Here is a 24,805-nt window from a genome sequence, read left to right as displayed (position 1 = left end):
CCCTGGTCTCAGCACTCCAAAGTGGCCGTCCTGGTGGCCAGGGCCTCCTGGGCTGGAGAGAGCGTCCAGACCCAGAGAATGGGGCACTGGAGCCCTGGCCTCCTAGGGTGGGTGTGTGGTGTGTGTGGGGGGGTGGTCTTACCTTGGGTGAGGACTCAGACTGCCCTCAGCAGCTTTGAATTGCCTTCCAGAACATTCTTGAAGGCCTTCCCACTGATGGGGGAGACACAAGAGCGTGAGCGAGTCCTCACACACTTCTCCCGCCGGTACTGCCAGTGCAACCCTGATGACAGCACTTCGGAAGGTATGGCCCCCGCCCACTCTGCCCAACCCTCCCCACCCACTCAGCCAGGCCCTGGCCCCCTCCCACCCTGGTCCACCTGGCACTTTGGTCCTGTTGCCAGGCCCAGATGGTTTGTCCTCTCCGGCATGCAGTAGGTGCTCAATGAATGCTAATTGAATAAGCTATGGCACACGGTCTGCCTGCTGAGCAAAGCGCAGTCTTGCCTGTTCTCCTCCCCACTGCCTGGAAGTCCCTCCAGCCTCGGGATTCAGCTCTGTGGCTCTCCCTTCTCTGTGGTCCCTGTCATGGTGCTGACTGTTGGTGTGGTGGCTGTCCCGGTGTGGTGGGGGTCTAGGTTGGGGTCCTCTTAGGGACAGGACTTGCCCAATAGATGGGCCCACATCTCAGGAACTGGGGGACGAGGCTCATCATTGGGAGAGACACAGGTCAATGCAGGGGCAGGGCTGGGGGCTCAGAGCTATTCCTAGGTCTGAGGTTCAAGGTGAATTTGGCCACAGGAAGCAGGAGTCCGGGCCAGAGTGGGTCCAGGGTGGTCAGACTCCTGGGGCAGGCAAGTGACTTGGGCCCTGCAATGGGGACAGACCGGGAGCATCATGCAGGCCCTGGCCCCTGAGGTGAGTTTGGCAGGTGGCTGGCCTCACTCTGTGTCCAAGGCCTCCTGGTGGGTTCCTTCAGGAGACGGGGGGTGGGAAGAGGTTGGATCCTCGCACTGAGAGTGCCACGTCTCTGACTCAGATGGGATCCACACGCTCACCTGTGCCCTGATGCTGCTCAACACGGACCTGCACGGCCACGTGAGTTGGGGAGGTAGAGGTGGGGGTGTCACATGTTCTCTCAGGGACCCACCTTGTGTTGATCCTGGTCCCTTCCTGAGACCTCTCACTCAGTGGCCAGGCTTCTTTTTGAAGGCCCGGGGGTTGTTCAGCTTGGCTTCCAGATTTGGCCCCACCCTAGTTTCATCCACCTGCGATCTGCCTGAGTCCCCACCCCCAAGTATGCCAGTGAGAGCAGCTGGGTCATGGGAGTTTAAGATGAGCCACAAATATGTGCCCCTTGTCCATGCTAAGAGATCATGTGCCCTTTCTGCCCCTGTCCCGCAAGTCTGAATGCAGCTGCATTGAAATACCATGCCCAGGGCAGCCCCTCCCAACCCCCCAGCCCTGACCAGGCCAAGCAGTGAACGCCCAGGCTGTGAGACTGTGTCTGGTCCAGGCCCCAGGCTGTCTCAGCGCTTCTCATGACTCAATAACTCCTTCTTCTTTCCTCTGTCTGCTCTGGAACCCCTCTCTGGGCTCTCTTGCCCTCGCAGGTGGTAAGTGTAGCTAGTGGTGTGCATGCCCTGTGTGCTCAGGCCCCCATCACCATGTCGCCCTTCTGTGTTCTCCATCACCATCTGGCTCCACCCAATCACTGCCCCATCATTTTTCACTCAGGGTTGTCAGAGTCCCCTGCTGGGTAGGGAATGTCTCAGTGACTCATGGGGACAACAGGTCAGTGAGTTAACCAGGAAATCTAGGGGATTTGGGGGTGAAAGAAAGAGCTGGGATAGACCCAGCTTCAGATCCCACTCTTGCCTCCACGTGGTAGCTGTGTGACCCTGGGCAAGCACTGGCCCTCTCTGAGCCTCAGGTTTCACATCCAGGAGGTGGGAATAATGATCTCCCTGCAGTGTCATGGGCAGGACTGAGAGATGTAATATACATGGCACCAAGGGGCAGGGTCTGGCGCCTAGTAGGGATTTTATTATGTAGAATTTTGTTACATAAAAAGAACAATAGTATTCCTCATTACTGTGAAAACTGAACCAAGGGCAAGCTGGAAGACCCAGCCTGCAGGCCCCTGGAGGGCGAGATTGTGAAGGCCCAGTCTGCTGGCAGCCTGGGCTCATGGGTGCACTGGGGCATCTGGCCTGGGAGGGCTAGAACCTCGGTGCCTGTGTCAGGAAGAGCAAATATGTGACAGCTTTGGCCAAGTCCACCTGGGCCTGCAACCTGAGTGTGGAACAAGAGAGAAGACGCATTCCACATGAATGTCACTGAGCGCCAAAGCCCATGAGCCTGCTGCTGTTCCCCCAGACTGTGCCCTTTGTTTATTGACAGAGAGCAGGTGTTGCTAGCCTGCTTTAAAAGGAGCACTCAACAGGCCCCTCACTCCCTGTCCCCACCCCTGGCTGGGCCTGTGGTCAATCTCAGGGCTGTCTCTGCTGGGCCAAGCCCTGGTTGCCCCTCCCTATGGCTAAGAGCTGCTAAGGAGGGTGGCAGCCACTGTGTAGTGAACCCTGGGCCAAGAGCACCCTGGAGCTTGGTGGGCCTTAGCTGGCGTGGTCCCACATTGATGCCACAGCTGAGGAGAAACATCAGGACTTCATAGATTAGAAGTGGACTGGGAAGACTGTTCATGTTTGCAGCACGCAGACACTGAGGCTCTCTTCTCTCTCTTTTTTTTTTTTGGAGACGGAGTCTCGCTCTGTCACCCAGGCTGGAGTGCGGTGGTGCGATCTCAGCTCATTGCAAGCTCCGCCTCCCGGGTTCATGACATTCTCCTGCCTCAGCCTCCTGAGTAGCTGGGACTACAGGCACCTGCCACCACGCCTGGTTAAGTTTTTGTGTTTTTAGTAGAGACGTCTCTCTCTTTGCGTGGTCCTGCTCAGAGATTAGGAGCGTGGGCTCCGAGGCTGTGTTCTCTGTTGCTCCACACGAAGGCTGTGTGGTCTGAGGCAAGTTATTTACTTCACTGCACATCAGTTTCCCCATGATAAAGTGCCAATGTGTAAAGAATATGAAGTAAAGCTTGTGCGCAAGGCCTGGAGGTTGCAGTTACTGGGAGCTCTTCAGGGCACCTGACGCTTTGCACTTTTCCCCTTGCCTCCTCCCCTCCCCCTGTCACTCATCAAGCAGGGACTGAGGCCTGGTGGATTGCGGGGATCTCGGGAACAGGGGCCCTGCTAGCACCCGCAGAAGAAGTTCTGGTCAGAGCGGGAGGCAGTAAAGGGGTATCGGGCTATAGGCATGCCCCTGAGATGGGTGCAGTCTGGTCGAGAAACTGGGGAGGCTTTGTGTAGGAGGGGCACTGGGACCCTTGAGGTTGGAGGCTCAACAACAACCCTGTCTTCTGAGCACCTTCTGTATTCCATGAACAAGACGGGAAAGGGAGCCCCACCTGTTACAGAAGGTGGACAACACAGAAGTGAACAAGCGATTACAAGTTGTGCTGGCTCTGTGAAGGGCATACACAGGAAGGCATGATGGGGTCCGGACTGGGGGTTAGGGAAAGCCTGCAAGGTTTGGGCAGAGACCTGGATCAGTGGAAGCTGGCTATGGAAAGATCTGGGACTGTGCATTTCAGGCAATGGGGCCAGCAGGGCTGGTTTTCGTCTTGTGGCTGTTGGGAATAGCGCTGCTGTGAACATTCGTGCACAAACTTTCATTTGAACACCTGTTTTCAGTTCTTTGGGGTTTCTACCTCGGAGTGGACTTGCTGGTTCATATATCTGGTGGTTGTTCTGTGTTTAATTTTTTGAGGAGCTGCAGAACTGTTTCCTTAGAGGTGTTTGTTTATGTCCAGATGGGAGATGATGGTAGCATGGGTAGAAGGGACTGACAAGGGAGACCTTTCAGGACTGAGTCTCACAGGACTTGCTGATGGGGTTGGTCAGTGAAAGAGAGAAGCAAGGGTGGCTTTGGCATCTGGCTAGCTGGGGGTGCCATTTCCTGAGATGGGAAGAAACTTCTGTGTGGGGGTGGTGGTGAGTGGGAGAGGTGGACTTGAGTCCCGCTTTTGAACTGTGTTTGAGATGCCTCTGGACATCAGTGAGGGGAGACCAAGGAGGCGGTGACATGGATGAGTCTGGGCCCGGTGCAGACACGTGGGCTGAAGACAGAGATGGGGGTGGGGTAGAATTCAAAGCTATGGGACTGGCTGATTGCCATGTCCCTGCAGAGAGAACACACTGATGGCCAAGTCCTGGAGCTCAGCGTTATGTAGAGGCAAGGCAGAGGAGTGGGAGAGACTGCAACGCATCCAGGGAGGTCGGAGGAAATCCATGAGTGTGTGGCATTTCTAAAGCCCAGACAAGACAGCATTTCGAGGAGAAGGGAGTGAGTGGCCAACTATATAAAAGGCTGCCATGAGGTCAAGTAAGGTGATGGCACGAGAGTGACCATTGGGATTGGAGCGGTCATGGATGGGATGGTCAAGGTCATTAGAGGCCTTTATAAGAGCACCTTAGGTGGAGTGGAGAGGACAGATGCCAGGTTGAAGTGGGCGAGATGAGCTCAGGAGGTGAGGGTGTGGTGGCCATAGACAGCTCTTAAGATGTTTGGCCTTGCGTGGGGGACTGATAGGAGCCAGCAGTCAAGTCTGATGTTAAAGCGGCCCAACCTTGTGCGTGTGCCGCCAGGATCAACTCAGCAGACAAGACGCTGCCACTGCAGGAGAGAGAAGGGACAGTGGAAGCTTCCCTCGAGATGAGAAGCAGAGCACAGGTGGGGAGTGGCCTTAAATGGGAGTGGGGGATGTTGACCGATCTCCCATGTTCGTAAGAAAGCGAGGCAGAAAGTGGAGGTGCTGCAGTGGGCTTGGTAGCTCTGGCGATGAGAAGATGAGGGGATTCTGACAGCTTCTACTTCTACCACGAAGCATCAGATGAGGTCCTGAGCTGAGAGTGAAGATGGGACGGGGGCTGACCAGTCAGAATGGGTTTAGTTAAGGTCACAGAAATGTAACACCCACTAGCCTTAAAAATGGCAGCTACTTACTGTTTGAAAAGTGTAGAGTCAGGCAGGGTCCAGGGTGGATTAGATTCAGCCTTGCCTCCAGTTAAGAGGTGATCTAATTTCTTGTCATTTTCTTCTGACAGTGATGTCAGCCTCATCCCAAGCCTGGCTTCCCCTATGCAGGCCCGATAGATGCAGCAATTCCAGATCTCACAGCCGCACTTCTCTGCTTGCTGGAGAGAGTTGGTATCTGAAGTGTCTTCTTAGGAGCTGGAGTCAGGAGGGCTTCTACCACAGAAGCTCCCAGAAAGTAGCTGTAAAATACCATTGGCCCCAGATGGGGCATATGCCATTTTCTGAACTGGTCTCTTTGGCCCAGGGAATACCATGGGACAACTGGAAACAGCCTAGGTTACCCGAATCAATCTCTGTGGCAAGAGGAATGAAGTGATCCAGGGCCTAGCCCTGGGCTAGGAGGTGGGGTCATTCTTCCCCACCCACACCTCATTGCTGATACGTAATGGGAAAGGGGTTTTGGAGAGAGAGAGCCACAGTGTCTACTACAGGGACTTTGAGGCTTTTAATGGAAAGGAAAAGCGTGCCATGTTCATGGAGGATGGAGAGCAAACACAGGAACTGTGGCAGTGTCAGGAGTCTCCATGCCCATGTGGCTGTGGTCATAGATGTAAAATGGGACCAGCATAGCTGTGTGTCCTGCAAGTGTATTTGGTTGGACTTGGATACAGGTACAGTATAGGAAATCAGTTGGGTTTAGTCAGTGCTGGACTTTTTCTAGGCAAATATGACAGAAGCAGAAAGGGGCAAGAGAGATGTTTGCAGGGAAGTGGTTACCGATGGGGTCTGGAATCTAAACTGGATGAAAAAGAAAGTGAGGACCTTTGGATCTTGTATTAGTCCATTTTCACACTGCTATAAAGAACATCCCTGAGACTGGGTAACTTGTAAAGGAAAGAGGTTTCATTGACTCACAGTTCCACATGGCTGGGGAGGCCTCAGGAAACTTACAATCATGGCGGAAGGGGAAGCAGACATCTTCTTCATGAGGTGGCAGGAGAGAGAAGAATGTAGGAGGAACTTCCAAACACTTATAAAACCATCAGATCTCCTGAGAACTCACTCACTATCACGAGAACAGCATGGGGGAAACCACCCCCATGATCCAATCACCTTCCTCCCTTGACATATGGGGATTACAATTCGAGATGAGATTTGGGTGGGGACACAGGGCCAAACTGTATCAGATCTCAACAGAGGATCAAAGGGTTGTTGGAGTGAGGATTTTAAAGAATGGGGGAAGTGGAAGAGCAGGAGATGGGGGTCAGGAGTTGTATTTGAAATGGGGGTTTTGGAGATGATGCCAATGCTGGTGATGATGGGTGATGACGGATCAGCAAATGAGTCTGGGATGCACTGAGTGGGGGATGTCAGGGAATGGTGATTTGCAAGCTCCAGCCATGAGAAGATGGCAGTGTGGGTTAGAATCGGAGATGGAGACCAGGAGAGAAATTCCAGAGGCATTTTTGTTGCACAGCCTATGGCACTGGTGAGTGGACTGAAGGCTGGGGTAAGGGAGGGAGAACCACCAGGGTTGAGGCAAACAGAGAGGGAGGGGTAGGTGGGAGAAGTCATTCTAGGAGAGCTCAAGCTGAAACAAAGTTTAGTTGTTTTTCAGGAATGGCTTAATTTCTCTCCAACCTTGTGTTGCTTGAAGAGTGGCAACAGTAGGAGTTTCTGGCAAGGTGCGCTGGGGCTGAATAGTGGAGGGCTGGAGGGACAGGCCAGGGTTTGGATGCTATCCTGAGGTCTGCAGGGGTCTGCCCATTCTCAGATGGTGACAGAGCCTCACACAATAACCTTAAGGGAATACCAAGTATAATTAAGGTTTAGCCTAGATTTGCAAATAGTGGCAAGGGTTTTTCTGCCCATAGGACCTTTGGTCAGCCCCTCCCCTCCTCCTGAAGGATGACGTCTGCTTGGCCCACTTCATCCTGCTTCTGGAATGAGCCTTAAAGACAGGCTAGCATTGTTCTGACCTCAGGGTTGTGCATGAAAGTCAGACTTGTGGGAAAAGGCCTGGCTCCTGTGGGACAAAGGCAGTGACACAGTTTTACTACCTGGACGATGGCCTGGGCATCACCCTGTACCCATCCAGCCTCTACTCTGGGCAAGGAGATGAGTTTGAGGAGATAGTCGCCCTGGCCCTAGAGTGCCAGGGTCCAGGCCTTGGGATGGGGCGGTGGTTGTACCCGCTGTGACTTTCCTCTGCTCGGAGACAGAGGCTGTGGGAAGAAGTCCAAGGGCTCAGGAAAGACTGGGAAGCCCTGTAGATCCAAATGGGGTGGAACTGAGAATTCAGAGGCTCCAAATCATGGACCTCCCTTGGGCTTTCAGATGATCTGGGTGCATGTCTTTTTGCCTGGCTGTCATTATAAGTATTATATTTTAAAGCAGATAACTTACCCAGTATAATTTCACTTCTTTGCATGAGTCTTGCTTTTTGGTCCTGAGAAAGATCAATTCTAGTGAATGTTTCATGTGGACTTGAAAAGAATGTATTCTGTGGTTGTCGGTTATAATGTTCTATATGTGCCAATAAGGTGCCTATATGTGTTGTAAAAATCATGTATATTCTTACTGATTTATTTTCTTGTTATGAAACTTACCATTTTAACTATTTTAAAGCTTACAATTTAGTGGCACTAAGTACATTCATAATGGCGTGCAATCGTCACTACTGTCTAGTTTCTGAACATCTACATCACACCAGAAGGAAACCCCACACGCATCAGCAGTCATACCCCATTTCCTCCTCCACCTGGCCCCTGGCTAATGCTAATTTGCTTTCTGTCTCTGTGAATTTGTCTATTGTAGATATTTCATATGAGTAGGATCACACAATATGTGGCCTGTTGTGACTGGCGTCTTTCATTTAGCATGTTTTCAAGGTTCATTCATGTCGTAGCATGTATTGGTAGTTCATTTTTCATGGCTTAATAATATTCCATTGTATGGATATGTCACATTTTGTTTATCTGTTCATCTCTTGATGGATATTTGGGTCGCTTCCATCTTTCGGTGATTGTGAATAGTACTGCTGTGAACATTCGTGTACAAGTTTTTGTCTGAATATCTGTTTTCATATTTTAGGGGTATATACCTAGGATAGACTTGCTGGGTCATAGGATAATTCTACATTTAACTTTTTGAGGAAGTGCCCAACTGTTTTCCATAGTAGCTGAACCATTTTACATTTCTACCACCAACGTGCAGGAGTGTTCTAATTTCTTTACATCCTCACCAACCCTTTTCCTTCTTAGGATAGCCATCCTAGTGGATGTGAAGTGGTATCTCATTGTGGTTTGGATTTGTGTTTCCCTAATGATTAGTTGTGTTGAGCATTTTTTTCATGTACTTTTTGGCCATTTGTATATTTTCTTTGGAGAAATGTCTATTCACGTCCTTCATTCATTTTAAAATTAGGTTATTTGTCTGTTGTTGTTGTATTCTTAGAGTTCTTTATATGTCCTAGACATTAAACCTTTGGTAGATACTTGATTTATAAATATTTTTTCTCACTCCATGGGTTGTTTTTCATCTCTTGATAGTGTTTGTTTTTTTGTTGTTGTTGTTTTGTTTTTGTTTTTGTTTTGTTTTGTTTTCCTTTTGAGACAGGGTCTCTCTGTCACCCAGGCTGAAGTGTAGTGGTGTGATCCTGGCTCACTGCAGCCTCAACCTCCTGGGCTCAAGCACCTCAGCTTCCTGAGTAGCTGGGACCACAAGCATGTGCCACCATGCCCAGCTAATTTATTTCCTTCCTTCCTTCCTTCCTTCCTTCCTTCCTTCCTTCCTTCCTTCCTTCCTTCCTTCCTTCCTTCCTTCCTTCCCTCCCTCCCTCCCTCCCTCCCTCCCTCCTTCCTTCCTTCCTTCTTTCTTTCTTCCTTTCTTCCTTTCTTTCTCTTCCTTCCTTCCTTCCTTCCTTCCTTCCTTCCTTCCTTCCTTCCTTCCTTCCCTCCCTCCCTCCCTCCCTCCCTCCTTCCTTCCTTCTTTCTTTCTTCCTTTCTTCCTTTCTTTCTTTTTCTCCCTCCCTTCCTTCCTTCCTTCCTTCCTTCCTTCCTTCCTTCCTTCCTTCCTTCCTTCCTTCCTTCCTTCCTTCCTTCCTTCCCCTCTCTCTCTTTCTTTTATTGTTTTTTTAGAGACAAGGTCTCCCTATGTTGCCCAGGTTGGTCTCCAACTCCTGGGTTCAAGTGATCCTCCCACCTTGGCTTCCCAAAGTGCTGGGATTACAGGTGTGAGCCACCACAGCTGGCCTAGCTTTTTTTTTTTTAAGTTATTGATTCAATTTCTTTACTTGTTATAGGTCTATTCAGATTTTCTATTTCTTCTTGAGCCAGTTTTAGTAGCTTGTGTATTTCTAAGAATTTGTCCATTTCATCTAGATTATCTAATTTTTTTGGCATAGAATTCTTGCCAATTTTTTGTCGGCTTGTTCTTCCTGTTACTAAGAGAGCAGTGTTAAAATCTCCAGCCAAGATTGTGAATATGTCTTCTTTTGGTTCTGTCAATTTTTGTCTTGTATATTTTGAAGCTATGCTACTAGATGTATACACATTTAGGATGATCATATCTTCTGGCAGATTGACCCTTTTATCACTATGAACATGTCCTTCTTTATGTCTAGTAATGCTTCTTGCCTTCAAATCTATTTTGTCAGATGTTAGTGTAGCTATACTGGAGTTCTTTTGTTAGTGTTTATGTGGTACATCCTTTTCTGACTTTTTCTTTCAAAGATTTCTGTTCTTTTATATTTAAAGCATGTCTCATGTATCATATACTTAAAAATAAAATCCGGTAATAATGTTAATTTGAACATTTAATGAATTGTGATATATTTGAGTTTAAGTATATCAAGTGACTATTTGTTTTCTCTTTGACTCTTCTGTTCTGTTTCTTTTATTTTCTTCTTTTGCCTACTTTTGGATTAAGTATTTTTTAGAATTCCATTTCCCTGCTCTGTTAGCTTGTTAGTTGTGCATTCTTTCGGAATTCCTTTTATGGTTGGCAATTTGCATTTTCGACTTATAAAGTACTTGTACCACTTCCTGGGCAATGAAATACCTTGAAACACTTTAGTTCCATTTACTGCTCTCTTAACTTATATACTCCTGTTGTCATGCTTTTAACTATTATATCTCTCTATATTTTATTCCCTGGAAAACTTTATTGTTGCTCTACATAGTCAATTTTCATTTAGAGTTACCAATTCTTTTTGTTATTTCATTCATTTCTGCTTCTCCACATTTCCATCTGGGATAATTTTTCTTCTTTTAGTATTTTCTTTCTTAATTTCAACTTTTTTATTGAAGTGTGACTGGGTGCTTCCTAAGACCCTTGTCCTTGGTGGACCCTGAACTCCAATCTCATTTCTCCAATCCTAAGAGGCCACTTAGCCGCTCAGCCCCTGGCCACTGCTGGGAAGCAGCAGGTGCTTCAGGGAGGAACGCTGCTCTTTCTGGGGTCACCTCTCCACACTCCCCTGCAGGATCCTCACCCTTGAAGCCTTCACTGCTTTTGTAAAGCCTCCAATGCTGCTGGGAAGTTTCAGCCACAAGAAGATAGTCTGATATTGCTCAGATTAGAAATCTTGCCTTGTTATTTTTTGATTTTGCGCTCCTGACCAATGGCTGGGGAATGTTCAGTTTGTGTGGAACTCAACGACAGTCTTATCAACATTGCCCTCATAATCTATCACAAATGTACACACATGGCTGTATATTTATCTATGTACACACACACGTATATATGTAAAACTATACACAGAAACGTACAAAACACACTTGTATCAAGGCATACATAGGACCTTTTCTCCTGAACGATTTGGAAAGCATAGAAAGTTCTTGTTTGTCAGCTACTTATAAAGCCTTACATCATTGTTTTCTGAATGATTTCTATGGTGTGTGAATGTCCCATATGATGCTAATAGAGTGTCTTTGCTAAAATAGTACCAAGGTCAGTAAACTTGGGAAATGACATGGGATCCTCTCCTTGGAGACACCAGCACATATGAGCATGGTAAAGACTCTGAAACATGTACATAAACTTGTTCTATTATGAAATCTTTTTTTGAGAGAATACCTATCTCCATCTCCTGGGATACCAGAGTTCTGTAGGTAAACCTTGGAAAACACTGCTTTAGAGCAAACCCCAATCCACAAAATCCTACAGTGGTAAGTATCTGCTATTCAAGAGTCTTCATCCTCACAAAGATGAAGTCCTGTTCAGTGTTTTCTCAGACGTGGGGACTCCAAGGAGAGTCTGGAAGTATGAATATTAGGTGTTGGGTTTGCAGGGTTTGAGCCCCTCTGCTACTCATTGGTTAAAACAGGAAGGCAGAACTTGGGGATTTAGTCATTTCCAGCTCTTTGCCTGTTTCTACCTCCGAGTGTGAAACAATCTGCTTGGGTTCTCTTTGTTCCAGCTCAGCTCAGCTCAGCATGGGGCACTCATGTGTGTCCGTGGCAATTGATTTTTGACTCCCATAAACTTTCCCTCACTTCACTTATGTCTTGGAAGCCTTGCTGCCCCTCTGTGCAGGTGAGAGGGTGAGACAGTTGTGGCAGAATATGCAGAGCTTCTCTTCAGAAGCCAAGAGGCCGGGGTTCAAGCCCTGGTGCTGAGTGACCTTGGGAGAGTTAACCGTGGAGTAGCGGTGAGAGCACGGGCTTTGGTTTCAGACACACTTGGCCCTTTCACTTCCTTGCCGTGTGATCATGGGCATGTCACTTCACTTTCCTGTACTTTAGTTTCCTTACCTGTCAAATGGGGACAATAAAAACAGGCACCTCACCTTCTCCTTGGGGTGAGAAAGAAATAAGATAATGCATGTCAAGCACAAGACCTGGAACACAGTAGGCACCTGGCAAATGTCAGCTCTTACAACTCTTCATCCAGCCCGACTCCTTCACCTGGGCTGCAGAAGAAGCCCAACCTCTCAAGATGCTTGACAATCAAGCACAGTTCTGACTGTGAGAAAGAGTTTTGTAAACTCTTGGAGACAATAGAAAATTCATGCAATTTAATTTTCATTATTGCCCTTAACACTGCCTCATCCCTCTGGCTGGGCAGGGCAGGGTGTGTGGGGAACACACCAGCCTCCTTCCCTACTCTTAGGCAGAACCACTTCTCCATTACAGAACATTGGCAAGAAGATGTCCTGTCAGCAATTCATTGCCAACTTGGACCAGCTGAATGATGGCCAAGACTTTGCCAAAGACCTGCTGAAGGTATTATCTGCTGAGAGTCCCCATCCCACTAGCTGCACCCTGTGTGGATAGAGAGGAGAGAGGTCTCTGCCCCATGAAATCCTGGCATTCCAGGCCCTTAACACAGGGTGCAGGGCCATGATGACAAAGTTAGAAACCACCGAGCTCAACATTTGGCTGTTCTGTGTTCCCTGAGTTAGGCAGAGGGGAAGGCTTTGTGAGATTTGTTTTTAGTACTCCATTATCACCATTACTGTCACAGTAATAATCAACACTGCTACCAACTGTCATAGCTGCCACCCACCACAACCGCCACCACCACCTTCACCACAAACATCATTATTGTCACCACAAGGAAAAGCCCCCTCTTTCCTTCAACATCACCAGGAATTAAGAGAATCCAGTTTTCTTTTGAACCTGAAGTGAAGGGTGGAACTCTAGCCTTTCTAGTCTGGTTGTTTCTGAACTGAGGAAAAGGAGCAGGTTTTTGGTGGGTTGGTGATGGGCTCATTTTTATTATTTATGTATTTTTGAGACAAGATCTCATTGTGTTACCCACACTGGAGTGCAGTGATGCAATCAAGGCTCACTGAAGCCTCGAACTTTTGGCCTTGAAGGATTCTCCTGCCTCAGCCTCCCAAGTAGCTGGGACTATAGGTGCATGCCACTGTGCCTGGCGATTTTTATTTTTATTTTATTTTATTTTATTTTTGTAGAGCCTGGGGATCTCACTATGTTGCCCAGGCTGATCTCAAACTCCTGGACTCAAGCAATCCTCGCACCTCAGCCTTGCAAAGTGCTGAAATTATAGGCATAAGCCACCGCACTCAGCCAGCTTCATTTTTAAATAGTGGGTTTGAAGAATCTTATAATACTACAGGGGTAGTTGAATAATGAGTTCGGAGGTCTCTATCCAAACCCCAATGTTCCATAGAACACTGTCTCCATCACTCTTCTTACTATATTATATTCTTCACCATTGAGAAGCATTTGTTAAGAACATATTTGTGAATCAAACAATCCCAGTCCCACTATCCACCTATCCATTTCTCCCCATCTACTCATTCACCTATCTACCCACTTCTGCACCCATCCACTCATCCTCCCATGCATCCACCCAGCCACTCAATCATTCACCTACCCATATACCCACCCATTCACCCATCACCTATATATATATCCCCAAACCTCCCCTTCCCACTCCCCACATAGCAGCCACTCACCCATTCACCTTTCACCCACACAGACACCCTGTACTCTTCAAACACTCCCTCGTCTACTCACCTCGACAAACATCTCCGCATCTACTCACCCATCCCCCTACCTCCTATTCCCCACCCATTCACTTACTCACCAACCCACCCACCCATTCATCCTCAAATCTATCCACCCAATCATTTACTCAATCATCCACCCAACACCCTGACATTCATTTGCCCACCCACATCCTCATGCATACACCCCTAAATCTTCCTCATGTACCCTCTATCCACCCACCCATCTTCTATTCTTTCACCCATCCACCTGCCTATTTCCCCACCCATCCTTCCATCTTCCACCTGTCCACTTCCCCATCCATCCATTCCCTCACCCATCCTCCCATTCATCCTCCCATCCATTCATCTACCCTGTTGAGCACTTGCTGTATGTCAAGTTCTGGATTATGCACTGAAGATTCAGTAGTGAACAAATGGACAGCCTCTGACCTTGTGAAGCTTACAGTCTCCTACGGGAGATTCACATTAAGTGATCACATAATTAAATACCACCCATCCATACATCCACCCACCCACTCACTTACCCATCTAACAAATAAGTATGAATCAAACACCCACTTTGCCCTATTGGCTGAAAAGGTGATCTCTCACCGTACCCACGTTATTGGTGGTAGATGGGGGTTTCTTTGACTCTTCACCTGAATTCCCCCCTCTCTCTTTTCCCTCTCCCAGACCCTTTACAACTCCATCAAGAATGAAAAGCTGGAATGGGCCATGTGAGTAGTGCCTACGGGCACAGGTATGGGGAGCTTGCATCCCTGGGAGGGGGAGTGTGGGGGTGCAGGTCCATCATTCTGACCACTCTCCATGGTGCTGATCCCTCCCAATCCAGGGCCCGACACCTGTGTCTAGCTGGCTCACACCTGGTGTTGAATTCCTCTTTGGATTCATCTTCTGTATTGAGAAAAAGAGTGCAATGTTTGCATTGTTATGGAATAGGTTGAACTGTGACTTTAGTTCTATGATGTCCACAGCTGGTTTTCTATATGGGGATAGTGTTCCAATTCCCATTGATGACCGCTCCTTTCCCTTTGGGAAGTAGGCAGACAGGAGGCATGAGGCCCCTATAACCTGTAGAATATGTCCACGTTTAAGTGGTGACTGTTACTGACAGTGGGAAGGGGAGAGTGCCCTCTAACTTCTTCCCCTGCAAAGGCAGTGAGACCTGTAGGTCTCATCAGGAAAGAGGGATGTTGACCTTGCTGTTTGGGGAGACCGTGAAAGGCTCTGCTGTGCTCCCCAGGGCAGCCAGGTCCATGTAGAGGCCTCAGGCAGGGATTGGCAGGAACTCCAACCCCACAGGGTAAGAGCTGGCACTCTTCTGCCAGGGCTCTCGTAGGGGCCCAGACTTCAGGGTCTTACCTGCTGGCCTCCCTCTTCCAGCATGTTGGTGCGGTTTGTGCAGCAGCTTCAGTCTGGCCACGGTTAGTGCTCCCTGGGATGGAGAGAGGAAAAGGAAGACTGGGAGGGAGACCTGGAGACAGTAAAGTCTCCACATTTGTGATCAAGGGTGACATTTGGGGCTTAGAGGACAAAAATCAAAGATCAGAGGTCAGAGGTCGGAAGTGGAGATGAGAGGAGGGGTCAGAGATCTGGATCTGTGGTCTGGAATTGGAATCTCTTCATCTCTGCCTCCTGGGGCTGCTCTTCCTCCCTGACCCTGGATCCTGGATGGGAGGCTGGTGGGGAAGGCCATGACGATTCGGGGCTGAGGCCTCCTTGGAGGTGGTACTCAGGCCTAGTACTTCCCTAGTGATGAGGACGAGCTGAGGAAATCCCTGTCTGAGCTGGTGGATGACAAGTTCGGGACAGGAACGAAGAAGGTGACGCGAATCCTGGATGGTGGCAACCCCTTCCTGGATGTCCCACAGGCGCTCAGTGCCACCACCTACAAGCACGGTGTCCTGACCCGGAAGACTCATGCTGACATGGATGGCAAGAGGAGTGGGTGTCAGGCTGGGAGAGGGGCATGGGAGGGAGGCTGGCACAGAGGGGGGTGCCCCAGACCACTTCTTGGGGATGAACATACAGGTGGACATGTAGTGGGAGGTGGGGTTGGAGAGATTGCAGAGAGTGGCTGCAGCCACACTACTAGTGCCCTCCTCTCCAGCACCCCGTGGGAGGCGTGGCTGGAAGAAATTCTATGCGGTGCTCAAAGGGACCATCCTGTACCTGCAGAAGGTGAGAGACTGCCCCAGAGACCTTACTCAGAAAGGGCCAGCTCAGTCCCATCCCACCCCAGCCTTGTGGCACCCCAAGGGCCCCAGGCAGGACCTGGGACTCAGGCACATGCTGGGTTCTTCCCCAGACTTGGGCCCACTCAGGGCTTTGGAGGTTTTTGGGAGAACTTGGTGCCCAGTCGCTCAGTGGACACTCAGTGTGAGGCCTGTTCAGGCCTCTGGGACAAACTGGGGTAAGGGGAGGGATGCCTGGATTCTTGTTGGGGTGGGTGAGGCAGCAGGAACAGAAAATTAAGGGAGCTATAGGGTTAGACAGAGAGGAGTGAGGGGAGGGGAGAGTGGAAGGTGTGGGTCAGTGACCCTAGCTCACCCATCCCACCCCACCTAGGATGAGTACAGGCCTGACAAAGCTCTATCGGAGGGTGACCTGAAGAACGCCATTCGCGTGCATCACGCTCTGGCCACCAGGGCCTCTGACTACAGCAAGAAGTCCAACGTGCTCAAGCTTAAGACTGCCGACTGGAGGGTATTCCTTTTCCAGGCACCGTGAGTAGGAGCTGGAGCCCCTCACTCCCACCTGCGGCCTAGGGCCGCAGTGACGCAGCACACAACCCCTCTTCTTCCCATGAGTCAGCAACAGAGCATGTGTATCCACATGTCCCAGACCGACAGCTGGGTCCTCCCAAAGCAGCGGTTCTCAATGTGTGGTTCCCCTCAGCATCACTTGCAGTCTCTCTGGCCCTGCCTTAGACCTACTGAACCCGAAACTCTGGGATGGCTCCAGCAACTGTGTTTAACAGCCCTGCAGGGGCTGCTGAGTGCTCTGGAGTCTGAAATGTGGGGCAGGTGGCATCTTTATGAATCATCCTTCGCTTTAAATGTGGGAAAGATGCACCCTCCAGGTAACCTGTAAGGCTGTCCTTCTACCACCTCTCGCCTTCCTATGACTTGAGACTGGAGTGCACATGAGCTTGCAAGGAGGCAGGCTGGTGGATGAGGCCTCAGGATCACAGTGCCAGTGCTGGGCAGGCAGCAGGGGAGGGCAGGAGGACTGTGAGGGTCGCCCAGTTGCCATTGCCTCTGATGATCCCCAGTCCACGGTCATTCCCACCCATTCACTCCAGGGCCACTAGCTGTGAACCTGGGAAGTTTGATTTTCACATGAGAATCCCGGTGTGCCTGGGAGCTGGGATAGAAAGGGAGCTCCCTGCATAGCTCTGGCCAGGCCCATCTAGCCCCCATGCGTCCTCCCTCTCCCCTTTACCCACTCATCTAGAGGTACTGGTGCCTTCTTAGTGACAGGCCCAGTGCTGGGTATGTGATGCTGAGTAGGGGACAGGGAGTCCTGTGTGAGAGGCCAGCACTCTCTCCCCGTCCTGTCCCCAGGAGCAAGGAAGAAATGCTGTCCTGGATCCTCAGGATCAACCTGGTGGCAGCCATCTTCTCTGCCCCGGCCTTCCCAGCCGCTGTCAGCTCCATGAAGAAGTTCTGTCGGCCCCTGCTGCCCTCCTGCACCACCCGCCTCTGCCAGGTACATGCTCCTGGGTCAAGATTTTGCCTCCCTAGGCTGCCATCCTCAGCCCAGGCCCCCATCCAGCAGCCCCACCCCAGCTCTGTCTCTAGGCTGGGTGATCCTGGGCTGAAGGACACCAGAGAAGGACACTTCTTCTCTCCATCCCATGCACCCCACCCCCACGTCCAGATGGAGAGACCAAGGAACGTCATACAGGGGCCGTGGCTGTGGCAGTTGGCATGGAGCTGCCTCTCTGCTAGTGCATCCCTGTGGATGTGACTGAGAGTTGGTGGTCTTGTGTGCACCTGGGCACAAATGCAAGAGACTGTGTCACAGGGAGCTCACACAGGTGATACCTGGCTGACTCTTCATTCAGTGCTCTTTTGCTGCCCTCACCTATCCTTAAATGTTTTATTTGTAATCCTAGAAAACCCAGCTCACCCATGCTGCGGGCTCTCAGGGCTTCTTTGGAGAGGACAGGAGAAATGGTGGCCCAGAGCTTGAGAGGTAGAGGGCAGCGGAAGCCCCACACTTCCTCTTTGCCAGTGGTCTTTCCCACTAGGCCTTGTCCTGGGTCTCCCCACTGAGCTCCTGGGCTCCTGCTTCTGCCCAGAACCCCTGTGCAATGCTTGTACACCATGTACGTGCACACACCACACACATTCACGTGTGTAAACACACAGGTGGTGACTCATACACATGTACGCATGAGCACACAGCACCAGGGGGCCTGGCTGTCCGGTAGTGGGTGGGATGTGTGTGCGCTTGCCCATCAGTGACAGTGTCTCCGCCTGTCACTCCACCAGGTGTGATCCTGGGTCTGTGACCATTGCGTGTGTCTGGGCATGAATGTAAGAGAACGCGTGTATCATAAGGAGCAGGGGATAGCTGGGCCAGGCTGGCCTTGGGCCGGGGTGTTTGTGTGTGCGCATGGGAGTGCATGTGAGCTGGGTTGTGTGTGTGGGTCATTGTGTGTCTGTGTCAGGGACTGTCTATGTCCACATATAAGCGTGAGCATCTCTTGTCTCCTGAGCTAGGGGGCATCAAGGAAAGCTGATGCTGATGGGAGCAGCGAGAGGAGGAAGGGAGGTGGGAGAAGGAGCATGCCCTCGGGTCCAGAGCCTGGCTCTATCACCACAGTTTGGTGACCCTGGCTAGGCCTTCATTTGCCTCTGGTGGAGCAGCTCCTGGTAGAACAGGATTTGAGCCACTCCGTGACATCCTGAGAGTAAGGCCTCACAGTCCACGATTTGCCTTCCCAGGAGGAGCAACTGCGGTCTCATGAGAATAAGTTGAGACAGCTGACTGCGGAGCTGGCCGAACACAGGTGTCACCCAGTCGAGAGGGGCATCAAGTCCAAGGAGGCCGAGGAGTACCGGTTGAAGGAGCACTATCTCACCTTCGAGGTGAGCCTTGAGGGGCTGGATTGCAAAGCCCAGCGCCCTGCTCTTTCTCCTTCCTGTCTGGCCTGATGTGAGACTGGGGAGGTGAAGCCTACTGATAAAGGGGCTTGCTCACGTGGCAGCTGGCAGGGAACAGGGTCCCCGACCCTTAGTCCCCAGTCCTTCCAGGGTGCCAGCCTTCCCTGACAGGGGTGAGGGGCTGAAGCTCAGACGAAGGCCCTCAGATGCTGCCAAACCTTCCTCTTAAATGTTTGCCCTGATTTCTAACCCCTTTAATAATTTGTGAATGTACTTATTTCTCCATGCTCTCACCAGCACTGGGCATTGCAAAACGTTTTAATCTTTACTAACCTGATAGGTTTAACAATTAGTATCTCATTACTTTTTTTTTTTTTTGAGATAGAATCTCACTCTGTTGTCCAGGCTGGAGTACGGTGGCATGATCTTGGCTCACTACAAACTCTGCCTCCCAGGTTCAAGCAGTTCTCCTGCCTCAGCCTCCTGAACAGTTGGGATTACAGGCACGTGCCACCATGCCTGGCTAATTTTTGTATTTTTAGTAGATATGGGGTTTCACCATGTTGGCCAGGCTGGTCTCGAACTCCTGACTTCAGGTGATCCACCCGCCTTGGCCTCCCAAACTGCTGGGATTACAGGTGTGAGCCACCACACCCAGCCTCATTACTATTTTAATTTGGATTTAAAAACATTTTAATTGCAGTAAGACATGTAATATAAAATTTACCATCTTCATGTGTATAGCTAGCTGTGTTAAGTCTATTCACATTGTTGTATAACCAGTCTCCAGAATTTTTTCCTCTTCCCAAACTGAAACTCTGTACACATTAAATAATAACTTTCTACTCTCCCCTCCCTTCAGTCCCTGGCAATCACCATTCTACTCTCTGCCTCTATGATTTTGATTACTCTAAGTGGAATCATACACAATTTGTCTTTTTGTGATTGAATTATTTTACTTAGCATAATGTCCTTAAGGTTCATCCATGTTGTAGTGTGTGTCAGAATTTCCTTTCTTTTTAACCTATTTATGTTGGAGGTCAAATTTTTTTTTGATGAAAAATCAGACTTTGGAGATGACCTTGAGCAGTATGATATAAATAACTCCCATGAGTTATTTCCAGTAACTCCAACGTTCCAATAATGGAACACTAGGCATAAATGGGATGAGGCTGAATAATATTCCATTGTATGTATACACCATATTTTGTTTACCCGTTTATCCATCAGTGAACACTTGGCTTACTTCCATCTTTTGGCTATTGTGAAAAATGCTGCTATGAAAATGGGTATACAAATATCCCTTCAAGACCCTGCTTTCAACTCATTTGGGTTTATAGTTAGAAATGGTCTTGCTGGATCATGTGGCAATTTTATTTTTAACTTTTTGATAAACCACCAGCTTTCCATAATAGCTGCTCCATTTACATTCTCACCAGCAGAGCACAAGGGTTCTGTCTATTTCTCCATAACCTCACCAACATGTATTTTCTGCTCTTTTGATAGTAGTAAGAGTGTGAATTGATATCTCACTGTGGTTTTGACTTGCATTTCTCTAATGACTAATGATGTTGAGCACCTTTTCGTGTGCTTGTTGGCCATTTGTATGCTTTCTTTGGAGAAATGTAGATTCAAGCCCATTTAAAAAATTTGGGTTGTCTTCTGTTGTTGCATTCTGGGAGTTCTTTATATATTCTGGATACAAAACCCTTATCAGATATATGACTTGCAAATATTTTTCTCCCATTCTGTAGGTTGCCTTTTCATTCTGTTGACTGTATCCTCTCATGTACAGAAGTTTTAAATTTTGGTGTAGTCCCATTTGTGTATTTTTACTTTTGTTGATTGGGTTTTTGGTGTCATATCCAAGAAATCATTGCCAATTATTTGGATTTTTCAAATTATGAATGAAGTTTATGTGCATGTCCCGTGTTTATTTTTTAATTGGACTGTTCATCTTCTTTTTAACGATTTGTGAAAGCTCTCTGCATATTGAGGAAATCGTCTTTTGTCATACAAGGTGCACATACTTTTCTCCTCTTTTGTTGTCTTTTGACCTTGTGTTTGGCCTTTCCCCAGAAAAGCCGTTATGAGACCTATATCCACCTCCTGGCTGTGAAAATCAAAGTGGGCTCAGATGATCTGGAGCGGATTGAGGCCCGGCTGGCCACTCTGGAAGGGGATGACCCTTCTCTCCGGAAGACACACTCAAGTCCTGCCCTCAGCCAGGGCCATGTGACTGGCAGCAAAACCACAAAGGATGCCACTGGGCCTGATACTTAGCTGACATGGATGTGCAGACCCCAGGATGGGCAGATGTCCCCAGTGGGGTCGGTGAGCACAATTCCAGCCAGGGGCCACTCGGACCAAGCTCCAGTCAGTTGATGGGCAGCCAGAGGGGTGCAGAAAACCTGTGGGCCCAGGAGATGGAGATGCCGTTTGTGGCGTTGATCTCCTTGCGTCCTTGGGCATCTCTGGGCATCAGACCCTCTCCCCGGCCTTTGTTTTCCTCTCTACCATGGAGCCTCATTTTGTAGGCCAGTTGTGTGCATGCTCTAGACACCACCTCGCTGGAGAAGCTGGAAGGGCTGTTGTCTTCCCAGGTCTTTCTCTTCTCATCAAGCTCCTCTCATCTTCTTGTGTGTGAGGACAGGTCTTGACTCCAGGTCTCAGCTGGAACCCCACCCTTTCTCCTCTTCCTTCCTCTGAGTTGACCAGCAGCAGGTCTGCAGACCACCAGCACCATCCTCTCCTCCCTCCTCCCAGCAGCCTCCAGAACCATGCCCAGGTCTCCTGCCTCACATCACAATAATCTGGGACCCAGGCTTGTGCCCTTTCAGTGTCAAGTTGACTCCACTCACATGTACGTCCACCTCTTTTCATCCATTGAGATCACACTGTCTCCTTTTTATACAGACACAAATATACATCTATAAGAATAATGTATACATAAGGAAACCCTGAAAGATGGTTTTGGAACTGAAATCAGTTAGAGGATGAAATCAGATAAAGGAAAAGCCTATTTTGGAGCTTCCCCTGTTAGGAAGGATGGCTGCATCTGGCCCCCTGGCATTCCTGACGCCCTAGGAGGGAAGGGGGAGGCAGTGCTGGTCTCCCTTGCCCTGTTTTTCCCTCTTCCAGCTGACCTGTGACTTACACTGCTCTTACAGTTGATACTTTTGGAAAAAATAGAACGTGTATGCACCGCCCCATTTGTCCCATGGATATCCTGGGGTGTGAGTGGGATGGGACCACAGCCCTGTTTATATTTGGGTCTTTATGTTGGTGCTGCCAGGTCTCTGAGCTCCAGAGGTGGCCTCTTGGACAGATCTACTGCTATAGGAATAAAAGACACTCTGCCTCACAAATGGCCACTTGTCAACAAGCCCAAAGATGCTTGTCGGAGGACAGTTATGGAAGCCATTAATTCTTGGTCGTGGGAAAAGGTGGAATGACAAGTTACTGATTGTTTTTCTGTCGCTATTTCTTTCATTTGTCTAGTGAATCAGAAAGGCTCAGCCAAGGCCGCATCTGGGAAGAGTGGAGAAATTTGCCACTTGACGATCACGGATTAGCTAGCACCTTTAAGCCCTGCATTTTTCCAACTGACAAGTGGGTGGGGGTGATGGCACATTCAGTGAGGCTATGAAGAGCGAATCCTCTCTATTATTTAAATAGATTACTGTAGTTTGGCCAGCAATTTGGTGTCAGTGGTAACATACTTAGTTAATAAAATAAGCCAGGCTTGCAACTAAGTATCTAACTTTACAGGCCCACTCACATTTGAGGCAAGGGACTTTTGATTATGTGGAGAGATGTAGTGATTTAAATTCTGATTATTTAAGTTGGATCAGCTGAAGTGTGTTTTAGAACCAAACCATCTGGCCCCTTCGTTTTGCTCAGAGGAAGTAAATGTTCACTTAAATGAAATTGAAAACACAATGTGGCACTACAAAAGAGCTCTCTGTACTTTCTCCACGCTGCCTCAGAAGTCCTGTGATTTTCGGGGTCAGTGTCCCACCCTTCACTTCCCGAGGGTGGGTGAGTGGATAGCAGAGCCGGGAGCTCTGGCAGCTGTGGACAGATGTGCTTCCTGAGCACGGGTTGTGCCTCCCATCAGTAAAAAAATGTTTAGTTCACTTCCTTAATTGTATAATTATTTATTTGTAAATTATATACATGTACTACTGTACTAAAATATCATGTACATTATAAAACATACACAAAAATAGAAATTTTAAAAAGATGAGATGAAAATAAATCTAAGTCAAAGTTCTAATATTTCTTCCTGCATTCGAATGGATCCTCACCCCGCACAACTGCTGTCTCCAACATGCCCATTTTCTAGGACTGTCCAAATCCAGGACTGGTGACATACAATAAGTGGTTTGCGCCACCTGGTGGTCCTGGGAAGTGGCCTCGGGCTTAGGGACTTCTGGGGGCTGTCCCTTGAGGACAGTGTCTCTTGCGCCTTCATCCTCTCATTCAACGAGGGCCAACTGTGTGCTGCACGCTGGGCAGGGTGATGGGAATATGGTGGTGGGAGGAAGTTTGACTGCCGGTCGTCATGGGGCTCACAGTTTCGTGGGGAGAACAGGCAGTTACCATTACCACTTGGGTCTCTGGGAGGGGCTGGAAAGAGAAGCCAAAAAATGACCTGGAAGAGAAAGAAAGAACTGGGAAAGTGGGGACGAAGCCTCTGACTTGGGAAGCTGCCTGAATGTCGTCCTATATGTTCCAGTGACGGTGCGGTGGTAGGGAAGTAGCTTGACAGGACTGCGACTCGTCCTGAAAGGCCACTGGGAAGGCTCCCCAAGGCAGAGGTTTGAGAGGCAGAGTGGAGAAGGGGCCTCTCTGGCCACATGTGTTCCTGGGTCCTAATCATACCTGTGAAATGAATGGGTGGATGACAGGTGAGGAAAGAACTCTGTTAGGTTCTGGCCTTGGACTCTCGGCACGTATGGCAGGTACTGTAGGATTCAGAGCATATAATGAAGGTACCTGATGCTCATGCAAAGGTTGGTGAGTTCACCAAGAGGTCATTCAGAATTAACTGAGGGCCATATAGAGATTGGTGTTCTCATTGGGTAGCTTCTGACTCTAAAATTTAGAAGGCAACAGCAACCTAGAGCCCTCGGAAAGGTCACATGAGGACAATAAGCTGGATCAGACAAAGGTCAGTGGGTTCCCCAAGAGTTCATATGGAGTTAATTTGGGATCCTACAGAAACCACAGGTCACATAGAAGAATAACTGGCTCTCAGAGAATTTTGAAGCCAACCACAAACCCAGAGACAGCAGCGGGGCCTGGATGAGATCAACAGAAGGGGGCCGGGAAGGGCCAGTGAGTTGCAGGTTTATGCGGGATTGAGTTCATTATTTTCCTTTTTAAATTTTTTTGTAGCAGGTACTTTTTCCCAGCGTTCCCATAATGAATACAATAACTTCAGTTCGTTCTTTATTTTTCTCCATCGCCTCCCTCTCATCTAGTTTCTGTCACTCTGGCTGTGTGATACAAGGATGCAAGGCACAGGAGATTGTCATCACCACCATCAAATCAGCCATGTAATAGACATCTATCACGTGCCAGCATCAGCACTGTACTTTATAATCTCCACAGCAACCTTTTGGAATAGGTATTTGCATCACCCATTTCCCAGCAAGGAAACTGGCCTAGAGACGTCACACGGCTAGGAGGCGCAGAGCTGGAATTTGAACTTATGCCCTGTTGATGCCGAAGCCCTCTCAACCCGCAGCCTCTCTGTCCCTCCCACCTGTAGGTCTCTGACTACACACATCCTAGGGGGATTCACACCCACCCACACCCACACAAACACACAGGCGTAGGCAAGTGTGCATGCCAACCACCTCGGCTGTTTGGGTGGAAGACGTCCATGTGTCTGACTAGAAGCGAATAGTTTCCGGTGCCGGACACTGGTTTACTAAATCAGCTGATGAGGGGAAAGGCTTTTGAACCCTGGGCCTCCATCTGCCTTCTTCATACTGAAATCATGTACTTTCCCTCAGGGCTGCGGGTTTAGACAGGCCTGGCTCCGAGGGGGTATAAAGTTGGGGAAAGAGCAACACCCTGTGGGCTTATGAGCTGCAGCAGCTGT

At 49.1% G+C, this 24,805-nt stretch overlaps 2 protein-coding genes across 3 annotated transcripts in view; both read left to right on the top strand.

Moving 5' to 3' along the window:
* Window positions 1-22,969, top strand: part of PSD2 (pleckstrin and Sec7 domain containing 2) — a 40,554-nt gene extending 17,585 nt beyond the window's left edge. The window contains exons 6-15 of one of the 2 annotated variants that reach the window (XM_050795029.1): window positions 192-304; window positions 1,040-1,098; window positions 12,231-12,320; window positions 14,249-14,292; window positions 15,330-15,520; window positions 15,687-15,757; window positions 16,145-16,302; window positions 17,143-17,287; window positions 18,532-18,675; window positions 20,770-22,969. In XM_050795029.1, coding sequence (XP_050650986.1) covers window positions 192-304; window positions 1,040-1,098; window positions 12,231-12,320; window positions 14,249-14,292; window positions 15,330-15,520; window positions 15,687-15,757; window positions 16,145-16,302; window positions 17,143-17,287; window positions 18,532-18,675; window positions 20,770-20,973 — 1,219 coding nt within the window. In that variant the 3' untranslated portion in view covers window positions 20,974-22,969. Of the gene's footprint in view, window positions 1-191; window positions 305-1,039; window positions 1,103-12,230; window positions 12,321-14,248; window positions 14,293-15,329; window positions 15,521-15,686; window positions 15,758-16,144; window positions 16,303-17,142; window positions 17,288-18,531; window positions 18,676-20,769 lie in introns of both variants that reach the window. The other variant, XM_050795028.1, reaches the window with a different exon arrangement.
* CYSTM1 (cysteine rich transmembrane module containing 1) overlaps window positions 1-24,805 on the top strand; it is a 440,735-nt gene that overhangs the window by 17,578 nt on the left and 398,352 nt on the right. The window lies entirely within an intron of this gene.

This window comes from Macaca thibetana, chromosome 6 (genome assembly GCF_024542745.1).
Source record: "Macaca thibetana thibetana isolate TM-01 chromosome 6, ASM2454274v1, whole genome shotgun sequence".
Lineage (NCBI taxonomy): Eukaryota > Metazoa > Chordata > Mammalia > Primates > Cercopithecidae > Macaca > Macaca thibetana.
The sequence above is the reverse complement of the archived record's forward strand: the minus strand, read 5'-3'. Positions and strand labels throughout refer to the sequence as shown.